The sequence below is a fragment of the Ceratotherium simum genome, chromosome 5 (assembly GCF_057802395.1).
Source record: "Ceratotherium simum simum isolate JZ-2026a chromosome 5, ASM5780239v1, whole genome shotgun sequence".
Taxonomy (NCBI): domain Eukaryota; kingdom Metazoa; phylum Chordata; class Mammalia; order Perissodactyla; family Rhinocerotidae; genus Ceratotherium; species Ceratotherium simum.
The window spans coordinates 51,334,626-51,362,044 of NC_141904.1; the positions used below are offsets into that span (position 1 = coordinate 51,334,626).

General features: G+C 39.5%; 1 protein-coding gene across 6 annotated transcripts in view; it reads left to right on the plus strand.

The window, feature by feature from the left end:
• The window catches only part of RBM6 (RNA binding motif protein 6), a 109,758-nt gene that overhangs the window by 31,952 nt on the left and 50,387 nt on the right, over positions 1-27,419 (plus strand). For all 6 annotated transcript variants that reach the window (XM_004419725.3, XM_087431047.1, XM_087431048.1 and 3 more), the window contains one exon: positions 20,541-20,614. In XM_004419725.3, the coding sequence (XP_004419782.1) occupies positions 20,541-20,614 (74 nt within the window). The remainder of the gene's footprint in view (positions 1-20,540; positions 20,615-27,419) is intronic.

The following is a 27,419-nucleotide window of genomic DNA, read 5'->3' on the forward strand; positions in this document are numbered from 1 at the left end:
TCTCTTTGACCTCTGTTTGTGGTCTGAACTGCAGATTTAACTTTTCAGAATATCCTTCTGGTATTTTAGTGTACAGTATGGATTTTGTATCCTTGGATATGGAGGGCCAACTGTATTCATTGTACTACACCATTTTATATAAGGGACTTGAGCGTCCTTGGATTTTGGTATCTGCGGGGGTTCCTGGAACCAATCCCCCACGGATACTGAGGGATGACTACACCAAGTTCAGTCAGTTCCTTCAAATCTTGTTATAGAAAAAGTATTCAAAAGTGAAATGCCAAGCACTCAAGGTATTGACCAGTATTTTTAAGACTACATAATATGAAATGGTTTAAGAATAAAGGTAATCTTTAAGTGATCTATTTTTCAGAATTTTAAATTGAAGAAAGTAGAGCGTTCTATGCAGAAATAGAAGTACAATGATGTACACCTGAAATTTTTACAATGTTATAAACCAATGTTACTGCAATAAACAAAAAATTAAAAAAAAAAAAAAAAAAAGAAAGTAGAGTGTTAATCTTTTCACTGAATTTAGGATTTCGGTAATCCAAGTTAAAGATCTCTTCAAGTAAGAGCATGCCTTATTTTTGAGGATATAGTTTACTTTTAAACAGTTTACCATAGAATAAAATTTTTGTGATAGCTAGATAGCTTCTTCTTTAGATTGGTTCTGCAGAAGGAAGCTATTCACAAAAATAAATTTTTGTGCTTGAAATAATCTGGGATTTGCATTAAGTCCAGAAATATTTTTTCTGTAATTTGAGAACAAACTCAGAGGCATTATTTCTCAGAAAGCTAATTATTTCTTTGTTTTAAAAGCATCAATTCTGAATTTGTGGAAATATGACAAAGAGTAGTTATGTTATTGTTCTTGCACACTTTACTTTTTTTTTGCATGTCTCACACTTTGTTGATTTACTATTATCTTTGGGAACTAAAAGTAGAATTTATAGGCTGCAGTTACTTTTTAACTGACAGGGCAATAACCTTAGCTTTGATCTTGTTTCATGAACTGTGCTTTCATTAAGTATTGGTATATTTAGGAAAGAAGAGATATCTTAATGTTTGAATAGCAACAATTTAAACTCTTCATTTCTTTAGTACTCACTGACTTTTTATTTATATTGTCAGATTTATTAGCAAAGTAAGACTTATATTAATGTATAGGGTCCACAGAGGAAGTTCTTAAATTTGCTAGCTGTGATAGCTATTAGAATCGTAATTAACAGACCAAAGACATTGATACACATATGAAGTCATTCAGGACATTGGTTAAAAAAAATATACGCCTTTCAGGAAATGCAGTCTTCTCTTGGCATTTTATTATATGAAGTGATAGTGTAATATATACACACAAACACACACATATATATGTGTGTTTGTGTGTATATATATTCTTTTTTTAATGAAAGGATTGGATTACCAGTCCCATGTTATCCATATTACATCTGTGTGTGGCAAGTAGAATGAACTTTTGAAAATATCAGTCAGATCATGTGACTCCCATGTGTAAAATCCTCAAATGGCCTTCCATCTTACTTGGAAGAAATTCTCAACTCCTTGTTCTGACTTGCAAAGTCCTGCATGAGCTGGCCCTTGGCTGTTTGTCTGACTTCATTCCATACCCTCTCCACCTTTCTTATTATGCTGTAGCCACACTCAGCCTTTCTCTAGTTCTTGACCAGTACAGACTCTGTCAAGGCTTTTGCACTGCTCTTCCCTCTGATTTTCACATGTCTTCTGGGCTTTAGTTCTTGGCTTCAGTTTCACCTCTCAGAGGCCTTGCCTCAGCATCCAATCTAAAATCATTCTTCAGTAAATTTTTCATCATATCCCAGTTTTTCCTCTTGGGATCTATCACTTTGATACTTTTCTCAGTGGTTTTATGTGTCTTATTCCTCACACTAGAGAGTTAGCTCCGTGACAGCAGGAGCCTTATCTGTCTTGTTCCCTTCTGTTTCCCCAGTACTTGACACTCTGCCTGGCACTGATGTGTTCCCAGTATGCATGGAATGAATAACTGTGATGTATATGGGGAGCAGCTGTGATGTCTTCTTAGATGAGCATTAAAGAGTAGTTTAGGTTTCACAGCAATGCAGTCTTACATATCTGCTGAAGAGTATGCCTTGGAACACTCACTGAGAACTTTAGCATTTAAAAGATTGTGTGGGGGCCGGCCCCATGCCTTAGCGGTTACGTGCGCACGGTCTGCTACCGGCGGCCCAGGTTCGGATCCCGGGCGCGCACCGACGCACCGCTTGTCCGGCCATGCTGAGGCGGCGTCCCACATACAGCAACTAGAAGGATGTGCAACTATGACACACAACTATCTGCTGGGGCCTTGGGGAGAAAAAGGAAAAAAAAAAAAAAGGAGGAGGATTGGCAATAGATGTTAGCTCAAGGCTGATCTTCCTCACAAAAAAATATATATATATATTGTTTGAATTTCAGTAGAAAAAGTGACTTAAAAAAATTTTTTTTATATCTTTTTTTTTTTAATTTAATTAATTTATTTATTTTTTCCCCAAAGCCCCAGTAGATAGTTGTATGTCAGAGCTGCGCATCCTTCTAGTTGCTGTATGTCGGACACGGCCTCAGCATGGCCGGAGAAGTGGTGCGTCGGTGCACACCTGGGATCGAACCCGGGCCGCCAGCAGTGGAGCGCGCACACTTAACCGCTAAGCCACGGGGCCGGCCCATAGAAAAAGTGACTTTTATAAATGGCAGTCAGTTTTTTTAGGCTGTGTGATAACCTGCAGAGACTATGCAGGATGGATGTTGCTAATAAGAGGGGGATTGTGGAGTAGAGTTCATCTTTTTAGTTGATGTAATGAGGAACCAGTATGTAACAGAGAGAAAAGATTAATGCCTGTTCACTGACTCTAGTAATTATCAATTTGATTTTTGTCTCATTTAGAGCTGTATAGGGTCACAACTTTTATTCAAAATCTGTGGGGTCAAGATGAGTTTATGAATTTTCTGAATATAGAAAAGTAATGTGGTACATAGATCATCTATGAATTATATCCCCCAGTGAATGTATATTAAACATAATAATACTGCTGTAGCAGAGTATATGAATATTCTCGCTAAAATGACTAAAAAAGACTATAAAGAGACTTGAAGTAGTGTAGGTCAGGATTTGTCTTTAAGTGACTTCACTGAAAATTTACCAACAAACTTGATATTTAAGGGATTTTTGGATTTTGGAATTGCAGATAAGAGATTGTGTATATTTGAGTTTTTCTTTTGCCATTTGCAAATACATTATAACTCATTAGTTGTAAATTACCTTGAGTTACATGATCATATTCCTGGAAAAAGTACCAGGAGTGAAATGTCTTCGTAACTGGACAAACTCGGGTACGTACATACAGTGGAATGTTAAATCAGCAATAAAAATGACGAAGCTGCTCACGCACGTAACAACATGGATGAATCTCAAAGGCATTATGCTGAGTGATAGAAACCAGACTCAAAAGGCTACACAATGTCATAAAAAGAAATGAAGTACTGATACATGCTACAACTTGGATGAACCTTAAAAGTATTATGCTAAGTGAAAGAAGCCAGACACAAAAGACTACCTATTGTATGATTCCATTTATATGAAGTATCCAAAATAGGCATATCCATAGACACAGAAAGCAGTTTGGGTAGTTTGGTAGTTGCTAGGAGCTGGAGAAGAGGGAAATGGGGAGTGATACCCACTGCTTAGTGGGTACGGGGTTTCCTTTTGGAGTGATAAAAATGTCCTCAAAGTAGATTGTGGTGATGGTTGCATAACATTGTGAATGTACTTAATGCCACTGAATTGTACGCTTTAAAATGGTTAAAATGGTACATTTTATGTTATGTGTATTCGATCATAATTTTTAAAAAAGGCTACATACTGTATGATTCCATTTATATGACATTCTGGAAAAGGCAAAATTATAGGAATAGAAAACTGGTTGTCAGGGTGTTGGGGGAGGGGTTGACTGTAAAGTGGAGGCATGAGGGAATTTTGGGGCATAATGGAACTGTTCTATATATTGATTGTGGTAGCGTGTATCAATGTTAAATTCACTGAAGCTGGTAACTACTGTGGTTATGTAAGAGAACATCTTTATTCTTAGGAAATACACATGGAAGTTTTTAGGAGTCAAGGACCTTGATGTGTGCAGTTTTCTCACATATGGTTTAGAAAAAATATTTGGTGTATGTGGAGAAGGGAGGAAGAGAGTAATGATAAAGTAGATGTACCAATAGGTGAATCTGAGTAAAGGGTATATGAGTGTATTCTTTGTATTGTTATTCTTGCAGTTTTTTTGTAGCTTGGAAATTATTTCCAATAAAAAGTTGAAAAACTGACATAAAGCTAATGTATTTTATTTTTAAATGGATCAGCAGAAATCTTGCAAGATAAAAACTGCAATGTACAGCCTCTGTCAACAAGTAAACTGTAGAGTAGTAGTTCTCAAAGTGGGTCCTGGACCAGCAGTGTTAGCACTACTTTGGAACTTATTAGAAATACAGATTCTCAGCCCCTACCCTAGACCTACCAGATCAGAAACTCTGGGGGTGAGACCCAGCAATCTCTGCTTTAACGGAGTCCTGCACGTGATTTTGATGCACCCTGAATTGTGAGAACCGTTGAGAGATCGATTATTTGTTTATATTCTTTATTCTAGAACTTTTTTGCCCAGTTTAAAAGGGACTTAATAAGCAAGTGAACCTTCTGTAAGTAGAAAAGGCTAATGCTTATGTATTTTAGGAGCCCATGGCAAGCATGTGCCTTGCCTACCTGATATTAGTTCTGCTCTACAGAGCTGGGGCAGGAGCTGGAGTAATGATGTTATTTTATGTCTTTGGTTGTTCTTTCTGTTTCTGTAGCATACTTCCTCCAGAGATCCTGGAATGGTTGTAGATGTTCTCATTCTCACAGTGTTTCTGTGACATATGAATGCAGACAGAATTGCTCTTGGTTTTTAGGTGGACTTGCATACTATACAGTATATAAGCTTGCTATGATGTTTTTTCCAAGGGAATTTGTATTATTTAGCAAAAATGATATAGCTTCTGGATTATGTTTCCTAATAAGTCTCAAATATAGAAAGTAACTCTATAGTAACTAAAGTGCTACAGAATTATTTTAGTACTGTTTTCGTTAACTAGCATTGTAAAGTTAGAAGGTTAATAAAGTGGTATTAGTAGGAAGAAGCAGTATCTTACTTTGATTCTGTCAGTGTTCATACAGTTTCTGTGGCGCTTGGAAGGAAATTTCTTCTCAGAAAGTGAGCAGTGACCAGGTCACTTGGTCTTCTACCCTAGCATTTTGGGTATACTGAAAATGACATTGTATCAGAGGCCCCCTACCCTCCCTCTGCATTTATTATGGGTAACAGGCTCATATCCTTTCATTTTTCACAGTTGAAATGGTTTGAGTGTTTATCTCCATGTTGATAAAACAGAAGTGCCTTCCTTAAGAAAAGAAGAAAAAAACAGAAAGGATCTTTCAATTTAGGGGCAGAAATCCATTGTGAAATGGATTGACACTGATGATACAAAACATGCATAGTTTATGCTATCCCAAGTGGAGTAACTGAAGACACGGTAGCTTAACAGTATTTAGAAAAAATAAATTATAGTTGGAAAATGCAGATACACATTTTTGCAGTATTTTTGGCATTTACAAAATAGACAAATATTTTTAGTTCTTAGGGAAAAACTGACCATAGGCTAATCAGAAAATATCACATTTACTTGTCACATCTATAAAACTGCAGAAGGTGTTGTTTTCAACCAGGAGTGTTACCAGGTTTGGTACCACATTTGGGGAGGATGTTTACAGATGAACCTCAAGGAAAGGTGGCTGAGCTTTAAAAATAAGAATGTCTAGGAAGCCAAGAGGCACTTTTTAGGGTTGTGTGAGTCTTGTGGAGGCAGTGAATGGACCCTGTGACTGAGTAGACAACAACACACTTGGAGGAGAATGCCATCATGTGGTGCTGGAGGGATCAGTGAACCTGGGGAGAGGTGCTGGAACTAGGCTTAATTTTAGTCATCTTTGGAATTACCTGAGATTTGCCTTATGTATTTCATTTTTAAAGTTTCCCCCTGCAAAGACTTTGAGTAGAAGGTTCTGCTAAGTGAGTATGGGTGTTTTGTGACCCTTACCCTCATTTTAAGGGATTACCTCTCATATGAGAGATTACCTTGGTGTAGAGCCTAGGAGTGGAAAACTTGGCTAGGTACCTTGAGCAGAGAAGTGAGCAAGTTGTCTCTGACCACGATATGTTTTAAACCTCACTAGGTGGTGTGGTGCTTACTGCAGAATAGGGGCTCACTGGGCTGTTGGGGAAGGATAGCTTGAAGTCCCTATAGACTTTATGGGAGCAGTGAGGCACTAAGGTTTAGTGTCTAAGGGGAGTTTGAGTTTACTCCTGTCAGCTAGTGAGGGGAGGGATGGCCTAAAAGAATACAAGTATCTTTTCAGGGCTTGGTCAGGGCTAGACACTTTGAGGACTTGTCCTGACTTTAAAGTGGGATCTCAGTGCTGTTTTGGAGAGCAAGACTAGTATTATTGGTTTAACTTAACTAAAGCAGCCTTTTTTTCTTTTGGGTAGTTAACTTTCCTGACACTTAAGATGAAACTCACTTTCTATTCTGGGAGCTGACTCATTCTTCAGTCTAAGCCCCTTTGTTGAAACCTTTTAAGTTAGCAAGGATGGCCAATCATAGTTTGCAGTCCTGGTAGGGAAGTTTTAATATTATTGTTGACTTTTATTGGGCTCCCTGCAGGCTACCTTTCCTTGGGGCTTTTGGGTATAGAGTCTCATTCTAGATCTGAGAATAGGACATCTTTACAACCCAAGGCATCACTTTATTCAGAAGCAAGAACCCGCTAAGTTGGTGGTTTTTGGTCAATAGACTGTGTAGCCTTGGAGGTCTCTGCCTAAACCACACATAACATCGGGAGGTAGAACAGATAGCTGTTTTGAGAATATAGCATGACAATGATGAGAAGATGCCTTAGTCGGTGTATATATATCCTTTCCCCCAGAACTATTTAGCTGAGATGGAATTTGCCTCTCTGAGATGGGGAAGGTGTTTGAACTCTGTTTACAGCCCTCTGTCAGTTCCACTGCCTTTCTGAGTTCCTCACTTTTCTTTGGGAGAATTGCTCCTGCCTTCTGTAGTCCTCACTTGTCTCTTTGGCCAAATGCTCAGGTGACTTTGGCTGAGTTTTCCAGGTTATATAAGGCTGATTGGAGCTTCCTATGCCTTTTGGTGATCAGAAGAATTCACTGAAGAGTTTCCTCTGCTGGAGTAGCAAGAAGAAAAGGGTCATTAATCAGCCTGAATAGTGCAGGAACCGGCTTGACTCCCAGTGTGCATCCAGGGAGAAGTCATCTATACAGTTACCTTCAATGGGCAGCAGAATAGAGGCCATCCATAAAAACTATTTATAGGATTTAAAAATACATTGACTTCTTCCTTTAACCTTCCCCTTGCACCAGAAATCTGATCTGGGCTCTCCCGTTGTAGTTTACATTCTCTACCCTCAGAATATAAATTAAAGCAGTTTTTATCTGCTTCCATGTTTCTTGCTTAGGTCATTACTTAGGTCTTCTATCTGATTTAAATATAAGCCTTCTTGGAACTAGATAGTGGTCATGGTTGCACTACTTTGTGAATATACCACTGAACTGTACACTTTCATAGGGTACATTTTATAGTCTGTGAATTATACTTCAATTAAAAAAATAAGCCTTGAAAATTGGTTATGTCTTATAAAGATTGATTTCTTAAAAGCATTTTCGTGAGTATAGAGAAAGTTTACAGAGCTTCAACACAGATCTTAATGGCCTACTGACTGGTACTTATACTTTCCTGGTAGAATTCATAATTGATTGTCCCTAGTCTCAGTTTGGTTCATTATGCTATGCGTAGAAAATGTTGTTATATTTTCATCTTTTAAAATAAGAGAGCACTCTTTAACCTTGAAGAACTTGTGATTTGTTCTTTGGTGTTACCCACCAAATATGTGCTATTCTGATTATGTATGGCTCTACATTGAAACTGTTGGACACTGTTATTGTTTATTTATTAATTCATTCATCCACCCAATATCTATGGAGTATTGAGATGCAGAGGACATGCTAGTGAACACGAGCAATGTAATCTTTGACTTTATGGGGCTTTTGCTTTTATGGAAAATGGGTATCTGGGATGAGTGTTCTGTATTCCTCTTCTGAATAGGCCACAGTATCTTGTAATACAATTTTTGTGAAGGGATCTGGGAGTTCTCACACATCATGGGTTCTTTTTGGCTGAAAGTTTGAAGGATTTACTTCTTTGGATAACTTGATGAAAAGTGTTCTGTCATTTCTAATCCTAAAGTTACTAGAGGATGACAAGAACAGGAGTTGTAGATTAAAAGAGAATAACATCAGGGCTGGCCCAGTGGGGTAGTGGTTAAGTTTGCGCGTTCTGCTTCAGCGGCCCAGAGTTCGCTGGTTTGGATCCTGAGCGTGGACCTACTCACCACTCATCAAACCGTGCTGAGGCAGTGTCCCATATAGAAGAACTACAACTCTACAACTACCATATACAACTATGTACTGGGGCTTTGGGGAGGCAAAAAAAAAAAAAAAGAGGAAGATTGGCAACAGACGTTAGTGCAGGGCCAATCTTCCTCAAAAAAAAAAAAAAAGAGAGAGAGAGAATAACACCTAAATGAATGCTTGGAGGTAATCATTCGTTGGAGACATCAGCAAATAATTGTTAGTAATGTACCCTGAGTTTCAGAGAGGTAAAATAAAAGAAGTCAGGGTTTTTCATGGATGTTATATGAAATGATCAGACAAGAAGTAGAGAAAAATGCATATAGATGGACCTAGCTTTTTTGTGTATTCTCTAGAAGACGACTTGTTGTACCTCTGTTCCAATGCATATTTTTTAAAAGGAATATTTTCAACCTCTCAAATGTGGTTGGGTTGAAAGAATTTGTAAATTCCCAGACAGGAGCTGTCTTTTATACGATAGACCTTCGGAGAATTTGAAAGGTCTTGATCGTTTTGGTCTCAGTGTTGGGGAAGTTTCTCCATCATTTTTTCTTACTAAAGGAGGACTGCTTTGCTTTCAGGGGAGTGTTTTAAATAATCAGGAGCCCTTTGAGTTGTTTAGGGTGATCTGAAACCTGATTTCCAAACCACCTCAAAATGTACCTTAGAAACTAAAATGGGGAAATGGTAATGATATTTCATTTGTAGAACTTAGTCCTCGCTCTGTTGAAAGAATGTTGGTTTTCCTGTGGGATTCCCTCTTCTCTTGATTGTGTTGGGCCTACTGCTATTTTTTCCCTACTGTTATTAAAACTAGATTTGGCTTGGAAAGAGAAAAAAGATGTTCCTTGGCTTGATTTATATCTTTAAGATTCATTCAGTTGCTTTAGGGGCAGGGGAATCAGGAAAAACAAAGTAAAACAGAACAAAATTTTCCCTTTTTTCTGTATTTCATTTGAATGCCCACAGGTGCTTTTGCATTTATCAAAAGTGAATATTGGTTGTCATAATTGTCAAATGCTTGTTAGAAAATCCCGTGGTACAGGAGCTGGGGAGGGGGCTATGAATAGTACTTCATTATTCTGGTGAGGGAAAGTGACTAGATAATGTCATTTTAAAAGAATGAATCCAGGGGCCAGCCTGGTGGCGTAGGGGTTAAGTTTGCGCACTCTGCTCCAGTGGCCCGAGGTTCGCGGGTTTGGATCCTGGGTGTGGACTGACACACTGCTTGTCAAGCCATGCCGTGGTGGTGTCCCATATAAAGTAGAGGAAGATGGGCACAGATGTTAGCCCAGGGCTGATCTTCCTCAGCAAAAGGAGGAGGATTGGCAACAGATGTTAGCTCAGAGCTAATCTTCCTCACACACAGACACACAGAAATGAATCCAATGTCCCTGAATGATGATGACAGGGTAGGAAAGTCATCACATAGCATAAGCTTCATTAGGTTTTTCTTAGTAACCTATCAACCGCATTTGTGCCACAAACTAAATGATTTCCTGCCTTTGCTTGTTTCCAAATCAAAGAAGAAAATATTAGTCACATTGTCTTATATCGCACTCCATGCTATAAAAATTCCTGGCAGCAATGTAGGTTGTATGAGAATTGTTGTTAATAATATATTATACAAATATAAAAATATTTGTAAGTATTGGGATGTTTTTCTTCAACTTCAATGTATTATTTAACATATATATGCAAACTCTGGAAGTAAAACGTTGAATGAGTAGAACCTCCCAAGAAATTTTCCCCAAAAATGTACTGACAGAGTTAATTTTAATTTCTAAAACTATGCAGTGGTGTTATATTGAGGGAGTAGAGTTTTCTGTTCTGTTGTTTGTATCATTTTAAGTAATTTAAAATTTTATATTTGTTAGAAAATTTAAAATTTTTGTTTTAGCTTTTGGATTAATATTGAACTCTAGAAATTGCTCACCTTGTTTATCAGACAGTGAATATGTTTGACAAATGTATGGCATGTCTGATGAAATGGACCCTTTTTTTGGAAACCTTAACCAAGAGTAGTCCTATATTTTAAAATGGCTGCATGGAGGACAAGTGCTGTCAGTAAGTTAGCTGATTACAGTGGTATTTGCAGTTGACCTTGGCATAAAGTGCAGGGAGGGAACATTCCTCAGGTGAATTGAGAGATGGAGGTCTGAACATGTTCAGGAATGACATCGACAGAAAGCAGTGTTTGCCTCCCGTGCCATATAGCCAGAGAGATTATGAGAGATTTTTTACCTCCTGACGTTGACCAATTCTGGTGCCAAGTGGGTATCCTATAATTCAATTCAGTTCTGACACTAACTACCCAGAATTAGCATCAGACTCCAAGGTTTAAGGGCTCAGTCCTACTGGCCTTACCTCAGATGCCAGTCAAAAGTATCAGATCCCCACGTTACCCATGTTTCTGTTGGGGGTTCTCACAATCCCTCCTTCAGGTTTGATATTTTGCTAGAAAGGCTCACAAGACTCAGGAAACACTTAACCAGTTTATTATAAAGGACCAGGTGAAGAGATACATAGGTACGTAGGTCTGGAAGAATCCAGAGCATAAGAGCCTCTGTCCCGTGGAATTGGGGTGCACCACCCTCTAGGAATGTGGATGTGTTCATCAACCCGGAAGCTTTCCAAATCCCATCATTTAGAGGTTTTTATGGAGGTTCTATTATGTAGGCATTGCTAATTAAATAGTTGGCCACTGGTGGTTAGCTCAGTCTCTAGCCCCTTGCCCCTCCCTGGAGGTTGTGCGGTGAGGCTGAAGTTCCAAGCTTCTAATCAAGTCTTGGTCTTTCTGATGACCAGGCCCCCTGCTGGAGCCATCTAGGATCCCACTAAGAGTTGCCTCATTAGAACAAAAGACACTCATTAGTATTTTGGTGGTGAACATGATGTAATCTATGCAGAAATAGAAGTATAATGATGTACACCTGAAATTTTTACAATGTTATAAACCAATGTTACTGCAATAAACAAAAAATTTAAAAAAAAAAGATCAAAAGACACTCATATCACCCTTATCACTCAGGAAATTCCAAGAGTTTTAGGAGCTCTGTGCCAGGAAACTGGAATAAAGACCAAATACCACAGATGGGATCCCAAAGCTAAATCTGGCTGGTACCTAGTACCTTTAGTTGGGCGTTGGTTTTCTGTTACAGGGCATAGGTGACCTAGGCTCATGGTCTGGTTAAAGTGTGAGTCTTACAGAATGCCAGTTGTCTGACCTTTCTTGGGATGCTGGTTCACTTCTGGAATAGGTGAGTGGCTGGGCCAGTGATATATGCTGTCGTCCTGAACAACTTCCACTTCAGAAGCCACTATCTTTGTGGAACCTTCCCAGAGCCCCTTAGAACAGTGGTGAGTTGTTCTTTTGTGTTTTTTTTTTTTGCACTAGGGCCAAGGCAGTGGGAAAAAATGTTTATGGGCTATATTTTTTTCCCCAGTCAAAATAAAAATAGCTTTGTAACCTATGGAGGAAGCAGTTTATATTTTTAGCATACACTAGAAATCAGCGAGGAGGCCCCGTGGCTTGGTGGTTGAGTGCACGCGCTCCGCTGCTGGTGGCCCGGGTTCGGATCCCCGGCGCACACCGACGCACCGCTTCTCCGGCCATGCTGAGGCCGCGTCCCACATACAGCAACTAGAAGGATGTGCAGCTATGACATACAACTATCTACTGGGGCTTTGGGGAAAAAATAAATAAATAAATAAAATTATAAAAAAAAAAAAAAGAAATCAGTGAGGAAATTCATTAGGGCTAAAATTTTAATACTGGGCATATTTGAGAAGCAGCAATACAGAGGCAGCTGTCTGATCTTTAGTCATTGATAATGCTTTATAACAGAAGCACAGGGGTACTGAAATGCATTATCTCATGCACCCCTGAAACCACCCTGCAAAGAAGTTACCATCATTGCTATTTGGCATATGGAATAACCCAGGCCCAGAGAGAAGTGGCTTGACTGAGAGTATATGGTGAGTTAGTGGTAGCTTCTGCATGTGTACAGAACTACAGCAGTTACTTGTCTTGTGTGTTGCTCCAGTGAAGATACTCATCACAGTCGTGTACCACATAATGACGTTTCAGTCAATGACAGGCCACATATACAACAGTGGTCCCATAAAATTAATACCGTATAGCCTAGATGTGTAGTATGCTGTACCATTTGGGTTTGTGTAAGTACTGCAGAGGAGGAAGAAATTTCCCTCTAGGGAACCCTTCTAGGTTCTTCTGGCTGGTCTAAGAATTAAATCGACGTGAGACAGATTAACAGGAGAAAAACAAATAATAGTTTAATAATATGTATATGTGGGAGAAACCCAGGAAAACTGAGTAACTCACTGAAATGGCTGAAGCCCTCACCTTAAATACCATCCTTAGCTAAACACAAAAGAAAATGTTGGGGATGAGGAGAGTCAGGGACTTCAAAAAGAAGGAAGGCAATTCATAGATAGGTGAAAAGGAGCAAACATTTGGGAAACAAGTGTTTGGCCACACAGAAACAGAAGAACACAGGGGGGAGCCCAACAAACAGGCTTTTCTAGGTTCTTCCCATCTACTACCTAGTTCATATTATGCTAAGGTGATAGCTGGCTTCCTGAGACAGATTTTTTTTAGCTCACTTCTTTTATTTTTTTTTAATTTTTAATTTTTTGGTGAGAAAGATGGGCCCTGAAATAACATCTGTTGCCAGTCTTCCTCTTTTTGCTGAGGAAGATTAGCCCTGAGCAAACATCTGTGCCCATCTTCCTCTATTTTATATATGGGATGCCACCACAGCATGGCTTGATGAGCAGTGCGTACGTCCGCACCTGAGATCCAAACCTACGAACCCTGGGCTGCTGAAGCGGTGCGTGCAAACTTAACCACTACACCACCGGGCTGGCCACTCTGAATTCTTTTAGGCCGTTAAGGGGGAGGTAACAAGAAAAACTTTGAGTATTTTGTTTCTTAAAAATAATCAGCCTAGGGGCCAGCCTGGTGGCATAGTGGTTAAGTTTGCAAGCTCTGTTTCAGCAGCCTGGGAGTTCACAGGTTCGGATCCTGGGTGTGGACCTACACACCACTTATCAAGCCATGCTGTGGCAGGCGTCCCGCATATAAAGTAGAGGAAGATGGGCACAGATGTTAGCCCAGGGCCAGTCTTCCTCAGCAAAAAGAGGAAGATTGACAACAGATGTTAGCTCAAGGCTAATCTTCCTCACCCCCCAAAAAAAAAAAAAAAAAAAGCCTAAAAGAATCCTCACATTAAATAGGCATATTTTGGGGTGGCAAATTTTGTTCCCTTTGAGTACGCTCTATGATGTTCACACAATAATGAAATTGCCTAATGATGCATTTCTCAGACCATATCCCCGTAGTTAAGGTATGCATGAATGTACAATTGATGTGGCATTGACTGAGCACTATCGCATGCCAGGTATTATGCTAGTGTTGGGGATACAAAAATGAAAAGAAGACCTCACTTTCTAATCTGAGACCTCTCTTGTTTTGGAATCATCTCTCTGCATGGGCAGTTTGCTGCAGCATTGATGCTGCTCCTCTCTTTGGTGATCCTTTTGCCATGCCTCTACCATCTTTCTTGCCAGGCTGGAATGTTCCTGGCTGGGGAAAGAAAAAAAGCAGATCTGCAAAAGTTCCCTCTCTTACTCCTGATGGTTGCTCTGTAGGTTTGTTTGTTTGTTTGTTTTCAAGTGAACAAAAATTGAACTAGATCATTGGCTCTGTAAAGAATAATTGTTTCCAGATAAATAAGTCCCGGGGATGTAATGTGCAGTGTGGTGACTATTGTTAACAATACTGTATTGTATATTTGAAAGTTGCTAAGAGAGTAGATCTTAAAAGTTCTCATCAAAAGAAAAACAAATTGTAACTGTGTGGTGATGGATGTTAACTAAACTTATTGTGGTGATCATTTTGCAGTATATACGTATGTCAAATCATTATGTTGTATACCTAAAACTAATACAATGTTTTGTCAATTATATAATTGTTCCCTTTTTTGACTTAGCATCTTGAGGTGGTCTATGCCTGTCTACTTGTCATAACTCTTCCGTTAAACTAAGCTCTCTGAGGACAAGGACAGTCCCTTCCACTGTGCTCATATACCATTGTTAATGTCAGTGGAATTGAAATGAATTGAGTAACAGTGAGAATTTCCTAATAAATGTTATCCTGGGCACAGAAAACCGTCATCAGATGAAGTAATCCTAGTATTAATTTTGGGGTTTGGAAACTACTTGAAAATATAAACCAAAAAAAAAAAAATTTTTTTTTTAAATAACCAGTTGGTGCAGATGGAGAACTAAATAAAATAGAGCCATGTACAGTTTTCAAAAATTTAGCAAGTAATCATCAGTGTATATCTTCCTCATTTCATCTGTTTTATGATAAACCAGCAACCTTTATATGCATAGTTGTGGGGGAGAGAATTGAAAGTGCTTATAAGGTGTCAAAGTGATGGATTTTATGTGGGCCAATTGCATTCTTCCCAGATGGTAGTTTGACATATAAATCAGATATTTTCCCAGTTTTCATAATGAAAGTTGCAGGTGCATATTCACTTGAGGATTTACCTGAGCAAAGTACCTATTGGAAATCTTACACACAGGCCTCCTTTGTTGTGTTACTCCCATTGATGGGAATTCAGTTGTCTGGATCGATTCTGTTTTGTTTTTTGCTAAAATCTCTAACTTGATAATATTTTACTTTTCTTCTAAAAACCTATATCTCCAATGAAAAGGAATTAGGAAAACAGGACCTCTTGAATCTCTGTTTTTCATGGTGCTTTTTATATTCATAGTGTTTTGTTCCCACAGAAATAATACTGCTTGTTTAGAGGGAAAAAAAACTTTATGTTTTGTTTTCCCTCAAGGATACCCAATAAAATAAAGAAACCTCTTTTCTGCTCTGCTGTCTCCTTTAAAATCCTGATTCCTTTTTACATGTCATAGTTGGTATATATTTCCTGGGCTTTTTCAAAGTCAACCAGTACTCTCCTAATGGGAAATTCACTTGAACTTGTTTATGTTAGTTGGGTTTTTCTAGATCAGCTGCTTACCTCGTTTGCCTAAATAAATATTGCTTTATATTTGTTATGAAAGTGGAGCTTGATGTAGACTTAACAATTGACTCGAACAGTTGGAGCCATGTTTGTCAGCATTGCGAAGTCAGCTTTTCTAGGGGCAGAGATAAAGAATTAGTTCTGGGGTCCGACCCTGTGGCTTAGCGGTTAAGTGTGCGCGCTCCGCTACTGGCGGCCCAGGTTCAGATCCCAGGCGCGCACCAACGCACCACTTGTCTGGCCATGCTGAGGCGGCGTCCCACATACAGCAACTAGAAGGGTGTGCAACTATGACATACAACTATCTGCTGGGGCCTTGGGGAGAAAAAGAGGAAAAAACAAAAAAGGAGGAGGGTTGGCAATAGATGTTAGCTCAGGGCCGGTCTTCCTCAGCAAAAAGAGGAGGAATGGCATAGATGTTAGCTCAGGGCTTATCTCCCCCCGCCCCCAAAAAAAGAGAATTAGTTCTGGGATAGGATATTATTTATCAGAGTTTTGTTTTCTGTACCTTCTTCCCCCTTAAGCACTAGGTTAGCTTTTATCACAGATACTTTTTCAAGGAACAGGCAACCACATAGTTAATGAAGATGGAGAAGAATTGAAATTTTAATGTTACCTTTATAGATTTCCTTCCCTTGCCCTGTTCTCATCCTTCTCAGCTGCGAAAAAAAGTGTAAGGAGCATTCGTGTTTCTATGAGAAATCTATACATTTAGGTTAGACAATGGAATAAGATATGCTTTTTAGTATAAATGTACATAAGTCATATAAATAAGCACAAAGACCCATCAGCCCACCAGACTTCTTCCCAGCATGTGACAGTGGAAGAAAAAGGTAATAAAAGAGACTTTTTGTTACTCTTTTTAGGTAAGAATCTGTTTGTGGGACTGTTAACATTGTGTTTACCATCTTGACGGTTCCAAATGGTTCCTAGCAATTTTGAATGCAAGGTTGATTGGTCATTTTCAGAATGTTTAGGTCTCTGGATAGAATATCTTCTGTCTACTCAAACTTTTTCTGTGAATTACAAAATTACATTTGAGAAATAAAAAAATCTCCAATTGTCCCACTATAACAGTATAACCACTGTGGTAATTATTGTATACAATTGTGTTGCATTATATCATTTTCAGAGTTTTATGTTCACCAGTGCTTGCTCAGCCCCATTCCCCCGTCCCACACCTCATTTTCCCTCTCATGGAGTGAGCATGAGAGGTAGGGATGTGACTTGGCTATGGATTCAGTTGGTTTCTGTTTCCAAGTTTCTTTGAGTGTGAGCATTCACTGTACTGGCTGTGATTCTGTTATTTAAAGTGATATATTTTCCATACATCATGGCCCTTAAATGCAAGCCAGCCGCTTCATCTGGTGTCAACCAAAAAAGAAGTGATCTATTGCTGGAGGAAAAACTGGCAGTATTGGACTAACCTATATTGAGAGGTGGTATGTTGTTCTTCACCTTGGGTTGTTGGAGTATAATTTTGACAATGCATGTGTTCATCTCATGTGCTGACTTTTGTCTCTAACCTCTGAGTTAGGTGTGACTTCACTGTATTTAATTCCAATCCTTTTTCCTGTACACATTTTGTGTAATTGTCCTCATTTTTAAGGCTTTTAAAATGTACTGTATTAATAAAATTATATCAAGTATCTTACCATATTGTAATTTTTATAGCCATCGTTTACAACAAGACTTTTGGGTTTTTGTGTTTTCAGAAGAATTTTGGTAGCCAGTATAGTCAGTTCATGAGAGTGAGTACTTTCTAACTTGCGTACTCGGGCCTGCTCACAATGGTTCTGCCATAGGTAATTTAGTATAAGGGTAACTGTGGTGCTGCAAATTTCTGTATTTCTTAACTAATAGACATGCCTTATGCTCAGGCGTGTGGGACCCTTTCTGTAATAGGGCTCTGTAGAATTTGGAATTCAGATCACTTATATCAGTCTAGGATCCTATTAAAGGGTGAGAGACTATACAGTATAGTGGTTAATAGCATTGATTTAAATCTGAACTGCCTGGGTTTGAAGCCCAGTATTGCTGTTTACCATTGAGATGATGTTGGGCAAATTACTTATTCTTTCCTTGTCTGCTTCCCCATGGGTAACATGAGGTTAATAATATTTACCTCATAGGGTAGTCTTGTGAGAATTCAATTACTATATGTAAAGTGTTTAGAATACAGCCTTGCGCCAACAAGTGCTATGTAAGTATCACTTATATCATCCTTATAGTACAAAATGAAAATCCTTAGTGTATAGTGAAAATCCTTATAGTACAAAATGAGTATTGGACACACAAAATATTTTGCCTGGGATCAAGATTGTATACTTTTTAATTTTTTTAAGTTTTAGGCATTATAATTAAACCTTAAATTTCTGTTCTTTTTTGATAGCTAAAGTTTCAGGCAGAAGAAATTGAGTGTTGGGCTTGTGAATTTAATATTAAATCTGAAGTACGTTGTCAACATATAGTATTGCAGGGTTGATTTATAGAGGTGCTGTTAGATGCTCATATCTCCTGCAGATTGTATCTTTTCCTTCCCACTGACTTTAGTATCAAAGTCTGTTTGTCCTTTAGCAAAGTATGACTGTTGTCATGAATCTTCTCTCTCTCTCTCTGTGCCCAAATTCTGTGCACTCCTCTGGGCCACAGTAGTTACTTTTTTAAGCACAGAAAGGAAACTCAGGGCTTTGCCAATTTGGTGTTAGTTCCCTGTGTTTTTCATTTTGGTGGCCATGGAGAGGGTTGCTTTCCACACACCTGGATACTCCTTTGATATGTTCTGTAGAGGTAATCAACACACTTGAGAGTACATCTGCTTGTTGCTGGTTCCATGACTACCCCTTTCTGAATGTGGACATGTATTTGAATATTTGCTGTAGATATTTGGTGATAAGACACCTTAGTTGCTTCTGCTATTCTACAGTATTTCCCCAGGACATTCAGAGCCTTTTACAAAATGCAGAATGTTTTATGTATGAGATGTTCACTGAGTTTGATCAAGAAAATCTACTTGAGGGGCCGGCCCGGTGGCGCAGTGGTTAAGTACACGTGGTCCACTGTAGCGGCCCGGGGTTTGCAGGTTCGGATCCTGGGCGCGCACAGACGCACCGCTTGTTGGCCATGCTGTGGCGGTGTCCCATAGAAAGTGGAAGAAGATGGGCACGGATTTTAGCCCAGGGCCAATCTCCCTCAAGAAAAAAGGGAAAAGGAGAGGATTGGCATCGGATGTTAGCTCAGGGCTAGTCCTCCTCACACACACAAAAAGTCGACTTGAAAGGAATTAAGTAACAAGGTGATTTCCACTGTTAATAGGATATGTACAAATACATACACTGTTTCTTAAAAGTAGTTTCATTTCTTCAAATAGTTACTATTCAGAGGAGACTGATTTTGTGGTAAGTTTAAATAGCGGTTGCAGGGGTTAGTTTTAATCTATGTTGGTCAAAGCTGTGAAATCCAGTAGAAAAATCTCTGTCAACCTAAGGTGGTATTGAGATATCTAGTAGCTTTCTTTTCTCCTTCCTGGTCATTTCCTAAAACTCAAAGTGAGAATCAACCTATACCATTGTAACATTTCGTAATGAACTTGAAATATTTAACAAATCTAAAGTCACAGCTTTATTATTATCATAATAGAACATTTCAGGCCATTCATTCCATGTGACAAGGTATCCAACCCATTTCACCAAATTTAGTCTGTTTTTTAAGTTATATTTTCTACTGCCCTAGTTTTTCTTTTTGTTTTTTTATTTTTTTGGCCTTTGATACCTGATTCAATCATATCAGTTTCCTGTTGTTATATATACTTTGTACTCAAAATTCTACTAGGTTTTGTCTTGTTTCTCTTTCCCTGAGTTTTATTTCTCATCTGAACAAAACACATCTTTTTCTCGCTGTTCCATTTGTACAGCGTCACTCCTAAGATGAGCTTCTTTTTCCTGTGAGGCAGTGGAGCAAGCGTGAAAGCCATTTGTGAAGCATTGCATTGACAAGTGTATTTTTGTAGTCATATGGTGGCAGTATCAGGGAAATTATAGGATGGGTTAGTATTAGAGTTCAGCAGCTGTAAATCCCATGACTTCCCAATCTCATGGGTCATGAGAGCCACAAATGACACTTGCTCAGGAGAAAGGTGAAGGGTGTTTTATAACTCTAATGGTACGTACAATTCTTGAACATGTATTGATCGCTAACAACTGCTGTCTCTCCCCCAGCCTACCACGCCGCCAGTGTTTGTGCATAAGCACAATTTTGGACCCAGCTATTTGTGCTTATTTATGCTTTTACACTTGCTTCTTTTCATAAAGATTTTAGCTGGTTTATGACTTGAGTTGAAACAAGGAAAAAAAGAGGAGACCTGAAATGGTCTATCCCCTGCCAACCAGAAGCCTCCTGTGGTATCCAAACAGAATAGTTGCATCAGTCTGTCAGCACTTCTATCTTTGAAGGTGGTTTCTGCTTGAAAAGTGGTGACTATTAGCATAGCTTGGGGATAATTGCTTCTCCTTCCTCTCTCGAGATACATTTTTTTTTCCAGATACTTTCTGTTCTTGTTGACTTTGTTTTTCCAGAAGATTCAGCCTGTGGTTAAAATGTTTCAGGTCCCCACTTGAACTTTCTGTGGGATCACCCATTTCTGGGGCACCCTTGCCAGATCATCAGTGCTAAAGAGGGGAAAGGATCTTCTTGGTTAATAGAAAAAGCCATTTTGGGATGACTCTCAAAAGTCCAGAAACATCCAGACTTTCCTTCAGTACTTTTTTCTGTTTGGGGTAGCATCTTTGCCTAGTATAGGGGAGGGAGGGGCTACTTGGGAGGGCTTATGTTTAAGGGGTTCAGAAACAGGGGATTTAAGTGTGTCTTTTGTGTTTGCAAGGCACTAACACCACTCCCGTCTGTATTTAAATGCTGTCCCCAGGTTACGACTATGGCTATGTCTGCGTGGAATTTTCACTCTTGGAAGATGCCATCGGATGCATGGATGCCAACCAGGTTGCTTTATACTTCGGTCAAATGATGCTGGAAGGATATATTTTTTATGTATGGGGAGGGAGGGTTTCCAATGATTAAACTTTGGAAAGGTACCAGAAATCTATATTTGGAGCATACCACATTCAACCAAAAAGTGGTTGTGAGGAGAAACTTTCAAAGAGGGTGAGAAGGTTTCTCTAGAAGAGTTAAGGGGCACCTACCTCTAGAGAGTATTTTAAAAACTAGAGCCCAGTTGCAGTTGGACTAGACTCCAAAGACAATAGATGGAAAAAAATGACAGGTCTAGAGTGCTTCCCTTTGGAGGGTGACTGAGATAGGGATCCTGATGCGAAGAACGATCCTTGACTGTCTGTGATCCCAAGGATCTTCCCAGCACAGGAATTCTAGGTTAATACTTACACCCAGACCTAGGGTGAAGACCACTGATGGCAACTTCTGTGGCACTCAGGTCCTGCCTGCATGTGCTGCTTTCATAAGAGGGCCATCAGGGAGGAGAGAGTTGTGGATTGTTTGTGTCTGTTGCATTCATCGTTGTTCTCTGCAAATTGGAGTTTTGTACTTAAGTTCTAGGCTGCATACAGTCAGAGCTGGTGAATCTGAATCTGTACTTACCTTATGTTTGAAACACCTAGATATATTCAGCTTGCCACCTAGAACTGGCATCTGGGTCTTTAATTGAGCCCTGCCTGGTGGTTTTGGGAGGAATTATGAAATGGATAGAATCCTTATTGTCATGGTATTTCCTTGGGGAGAGTTGTTTTCTTTGCGAAGTCTTAGTTCCTCCATCTATAAAGTGGGAGAAAGAAGTGTTAGTGATATAGTTTGATTTTTATGTACCCACTGCCTATACATAACAATGTGAATGCAGTGTGCTCAGACTCTTAAGAGAAGGTTCTGCCAGGGCCAGCCCCGGTGGCCTAGTGGTTAAGTTTGGCATGCTCTGCTTCGGTGGCCTGGGTTCGGTTCCTGGGCGCAGACCTACACCACTTGTCTGTCAGTGGCCATGCTGTGGTGGTGGCACACATACAAAAAGAGGAAGATTGGCACAAATGTTGGCTCAGGGTGAATCTTCCTCAGCAAAAAAAAAAAAAAAGAAAGAAAGAAAGAAAAGAAAGTTCTGCCAGAGAGGAGGAGTATTGTATGAGAACTCTTCCTCTCTTATAGCCTAATGCCCTTTCATCAGCTTTGTTCCATTCAGCATGCCTCATTACACTTAACCTTTTCCCTTCTTTGGCTGTGTTCTCCCCTTAGGGGTATGGAGATGACATGCTATAAATCCTTTGGGAGCAAGCACTAATTAGAGGAAACTTTTGATGTATCCATACCTGTTATTAGTAATATAAATACTGCTAGATCCTCAGAGAATGACTGGCTTAGGACCTTATTTCCTTGACAGGGTTCTTGTGGATTCTTTTGACAAGATCACTTGATTCAGTGTCCATCATTGAGTCAGTCACTTAACAGATACTAATTATGTGTCAGAAACTGTGCTGCCTACCAATATTTGGAGAGAAGAATAAAGGTCCCAATCTGAATGCTTATGGTTGATTCCATTCTGACAGTATCCTAATTTGAGAACACTCATTTAGTTCATAAGCATCTTCTTCTTATCAGTGAATCGTCGTTAAGTCCTTTGCCACTGTACTAAATAATACTGTGAGTGATGGAAACATAAATGGGGGAGCCATGGCAGATGACATCTCGTTTGTATCATTATCCCAACTGTGTGTTTCTCCTAGAGGAGTGTTGCTTTTTATCAGAGCTATTTAATCTTTGATCTTAAAAATAACAATATTATGTCTTAACTGCCTCTTCCCTCCGTCCCAAGAGAAAATCCTGTCTAAAGTTTCCAGTCCCGTAAAGAGTAGTGTCAAGTAGAACTAGGGCAACCTTCTTTAAAAACAAGGTTTATCGGGGCTGGCCCAGTGGCGGAGTGGTTAAGTTGGCACGCTGCACTTTGGCAGCCTGGGGTTTGCAGGTTCAGATCCCGGGCACGGACCGACACACCGCTTGTCAAGCCATGCTGTGGCGGTGTCCCATATAAAGTAGAGGAGGACGGGGCACGGATGTTAGCCCAGGGCCAATCTTTTTCAGCAAAAGGAGAAGGATTGGCATCAGATGTTAGCTCGGAGCTAATCTTCCTCACACACACACAAAAAACCAAAAAAACAAGGTTTATCTGTAGGCAGTTTCTATTGGAGCTATATCTGGAAAAATGTTCATTTATACAAGCAGTATCGAGGAGGTATGGCTTAGAGACATCCCCCCCCCCCGCCCGTTCTATAAACACTCTTGGGGCTCCCAGATCCCTGATGAATGACTCTTGCCCAGTGAATGGGGCACCAGAACAAAGCAGGACAGGGCCAGAATTCTTCCAGATGTGAAATAGAGTGTTCTGACAGGTAGCCATCCTCATGCATAGGGTAGCCATATGGCACTCTGCAGGAGTATAAGTAAGAGACAACCTCTGTCTTCTAGGACCTTATGTTCTCAGACTAAGAAAGGTGACAGATTATGTGGTACTCATGGATCCCATAGGGTGTTCTCTCAAATAAACTCCAAATTTTTGACTGATCTCATTTTCAATATTCACTGGAGTTATTCCTTAATATGACATCACCATATCCTTATTCATTCAACCCCATTTCCTAGATTTTTATTCTTCCACTAGACATGGGACAGAGGGCATCCTGCTAGCACTGCCATACAACAGAATCCTCTCTTGTGGAACTGCAGAGACTTCATGATCCCATCAGCATTCTTTTAATAACCTTTACCACAACTCAGATGTGTGCAAATCATTTTGATGGAGAAATTTTTGAGAATGGGATCTCCAGGGAAATTTTGTACTTAGGTGGTACAGCATAGAAAAGAGGAGTGTAGGTTCTGCAGTGAGATGTAACTTCTTAGCTGGATTGTCTCTGGCAAGTTTCTTAACCTCCCTCAGCCTCAATTCCCTGTTACCAGTACTTCATGGGGCTCTGGTGTGGATTAAACGAGATCATACATTCATGAGTGCCTGCTGTGTGCCAAGCACCTTTCTGGATGCTGGAGATGCTACAGTAAATAAGACAGATTATATAACTTCTGTTTTTGTGATAGAAGACAGAGCATAAGCAGGTAGACAAATTTAAAGTAATATAATATGTGATAGTGCTAGGTGCAATAAAGATAATGAACCAGGGTATTGAGAGAACATGTGATGGGGGCAATTTTAGATGGGGTGGTCAGGGAAGCTTCTTGAAGAGTGACATTACATTTGAGTAGTGAGTCTTGTTGAATAATGTATACACTTAGCATAGCATCTAGTACCTAATAAGCATTTGAAATTAGATGATCATCTCCTACTTCTCTTCTCTCCTTTCTTCATGTCAAGTAATTTCCAATCATAATTCTAGGAAAATAAATTTCTTTTTATATCTGGAGTTTATTAAAACTAATTCTTTAAGGAAATGGATGTGGATTAAGCTTCTAATAACACTGTAATAACTCCGAATAACTCGGAATCTTAGGAGAGATGTTAGAATTTGAAAGAAAAAGTCCTTACTCCTCAGAGTGCATAAAGCAAATGTTTATGGAAGATGAATGTCTCTGTTTATTCATCCATTCTCCTTCCCTCCAAGTTTTACTTACAGATTAAATTGTACAGATTCTGAGTCACTATCTGCTGGGCACCTCGGAGTAGAATGTGTGTGTGTGTGCGCGTGCGCGTGCTTTTCAGGAGGTTTTTATGAAATGCTTTGGGTTGAGTACTTTGTAATTCTTTGCTGTGCTGACTCTTGATGTGAAATGTCTTTTATTTATCGTTGACTAATACTTATAAGTCTAGGGGAAGGGAATAAAGGAACTTTCTGCAGGCTTGTTTTGTCAAGTATTGTGGGGTATGTGTGCCTTAATGAGATTGTTCAGGATGATAACCAAGACTCCTCTTGCCCTTTCCCAGTTCCTTCATGGAGGCATCAAACACTAGGCCACTCTGGAGCAGTACTGAGCATTGTGGCCAGGGGGACTTATCAGGGAATCGCTTAGCCAGCAGCTGTCTTGTTTGGGCAAGTAATTTCCAGCAGAGGTCTGGTAGCTCATACCTTCACCATCTCCGTGTAGGAGAAATGAGAAGCCAGCAAACACTGTGAGGCAGAGCCTTTAATTCTACCCCTACTGGAAAAGGTATTTCTAGCAGTGTCACATACCCTTGGCTTTCTTTGTTGTCCAAGTCCCTGGACATTAAGGGTGAATATTATCTCCTTTCGCTGTGTGTGCCATTGCATTGGGAATTGGGGAGGGTAGTAGGAAGCATTGTGTTAGAGTATTGATCCCTTTCAGTGGTTGCCCAGTTGTCCCAGTTGTGAGTACTAACTCTCTCCAAGTATTGTCATTTATTTGGTCCGCAGGAATTAGCATTATATTTTCTCACATTTGCAGATGTGATGTTTGTTGCCTGTTCCTGTTCGATCAAATATTCACTAAAATGCCCTTATAAGAGATAGCTCTGGGAGAAGAATTCATTTCTGGGGAATTTTTACTCAACTTTCTTAGCATTAGTGGCCTTCTTTAGCCGAAGATGACTTGGCTATATGACAGAATCAGCCTGACTTTATAAAGTACAAGGAAAAGGATGCTGTTATCACCTAATATGAAAATTCCTGCAGACACTGGCTGTTTTCTGGTGTGGGGGATGAAGGCTGTAGAATACACAGTTTTATGAAGTAGTGTTTTTTGTGTCAACAAAACTAAGAGAGTTTGGGTTTTTGAAGATACCAGGATGGCCAGGGTATCTGTGAAGGTATGTGAAGGAAGCCAAACCTTAAATGGGACCTGTCTTTGTAATTAAAATGAGATCAGTAGGGCAACCTTATGTTTTGGGGGATGGGAAGGCTATTTGTGGAAAAAATGAGTGAAGATGCAGTTTATTGGATAGCAATACTGTATGAAACACTTCAGTACTTAAATTGTGTGTTTTCCAAGTAACAAAAAACAATAATCTATAAAATTCCTGCAAGGTTGTGGTGTTGCCTAAACCCTCACCCCAAAACTATTTCACTGAAGAGAGTGTAGCCTCCTGGCCAGGGCTCAGCTGTATAACTTGTGGTTTGAGTCATGCCATTCTTCGTGGAAACGTCCATTTCAGTACCTTCTCCTGATTGCTCTTAGTAGAGGTATTAGTGGGAAATAGAAAGGAAAATGCGTTCTAAAATGAGTGTAAATCAACGGTTATTGAATATTCTCGCTCTCTGGAGAGTTGGGGTATTCAGGACAATTAAAAATGATTTTAAGAATTGTGATTTGGTTACGCAGTTTTGTTACCTATCCAGTGATTGAGTCTTGACTGGGCACAAGGCAGTATATCATAGTAGTTAAACACATAGACTCTGGAGGCAGACTGGCTGGGGTTGCCTCCCAGCTCTGTCACCTTCTACTGTGTAACTTGGGCAAGTGGCTTAACGTCTCTGTGTCGCAGTGTCCTCTCATACTTCTGGGGATTAAATGAGTTAATGCACGTAAGGTGATTAGAACTAGGCCTGGCACGCAATAAACATTGAGTGTCTATTTGTTATTATCACGACAACTTCTCATCTGACTGGAACAAAAGGTCTTAAGTTACAGCAGCTCCAGTCTTGGCTTCATGAAGTATATGGCTATAAAAGGATTTGGTGGCAGTCCTCAGAAGGATTATTTTTGCAAATGATACTTCTTGTTTAGCCTATTGGGTTGGACTGATTATCAGGGGACTGCTTCCAGGTCTGTCTAGGAGTTTCTACTGTTTTAGTCTTCAAATCTTAAATTCTCTCAAGAGAAAGAGCAGGAGATGCACTACATGTGCCATGGAATATGGTTAGACCACACTGGAAATCTAGCCTGTGGCTTTAAAACCCCAAGCTTTGATAACCAACCCCTAGCTTTGCCGTATCTCAGACTTTCTCCAATAATTATAAGAGGTGCTCTAAACTTGATTCAGTTTAATATTCTTGAATTTGAAAAATGTTTATCATTTGGCAGTTTTAAGAGGAACTTCCAATATGTCTCCTACGATGAAGTTTATAATTATTTTTGTTGTATATATATCATGGTTAATTTCTTTGGATTGAAGTAATTTAGTTCTTAATTTGTACTAAATTGGAAATGTGCCTGTATATTTTACCCTTATGCTTTGATGTTGTCATACCTCTTTCAGCTTGTATTTTTAGTTAATGTTCGACTTTTTATAAAAATGGGATTGTGCAAATTGCAAATTCTCAGTCTTGTGGCCTTTTGGAACTTGATTACAGATAGTTATTGAAAGAACAAGCAGGATAGGTATAATTCTAATTAACTAGCTCAAGTTTTATACAAGGGCACACTTCAGTTTGTGATCTTGATTATAACTTTGGTTTATGACTTTGTATGCCTCCAAACAGTATAGGGTTAGAAGCACAGATAGGCTTAGAATTCCGGCCTCATCACTTAGCTCCTTTGTAACTTCTGAATCTCAGTTTCCTCATGTGTAAAATGGATGGATAATCATATTACCTACCTCAGAGCAGTTGTGAGATTAGAGTGTGTAATGTGTGTAAAGTACTTGGTGCAGTGCTAGCATATGGTACGTGCACAGTAGTAAAGGGTGATTCTATAAGCTGGACTCTGCTTGGTTGTCCTCTTCCTTGGCTGCTTATCCACATCTTGGGACTCAGAGATGCCTGAAAAGTGGTAGCGCTGCTGTGGGTGGCAGCTAGGTCTTTGGCAGCCAGTTCATGTGGTGTTTTTGCCCACTGCCTCTCCCACTGAGACTGAGATGTCTGGACTGACAGTGAAACAGGCTGGGTAGCAC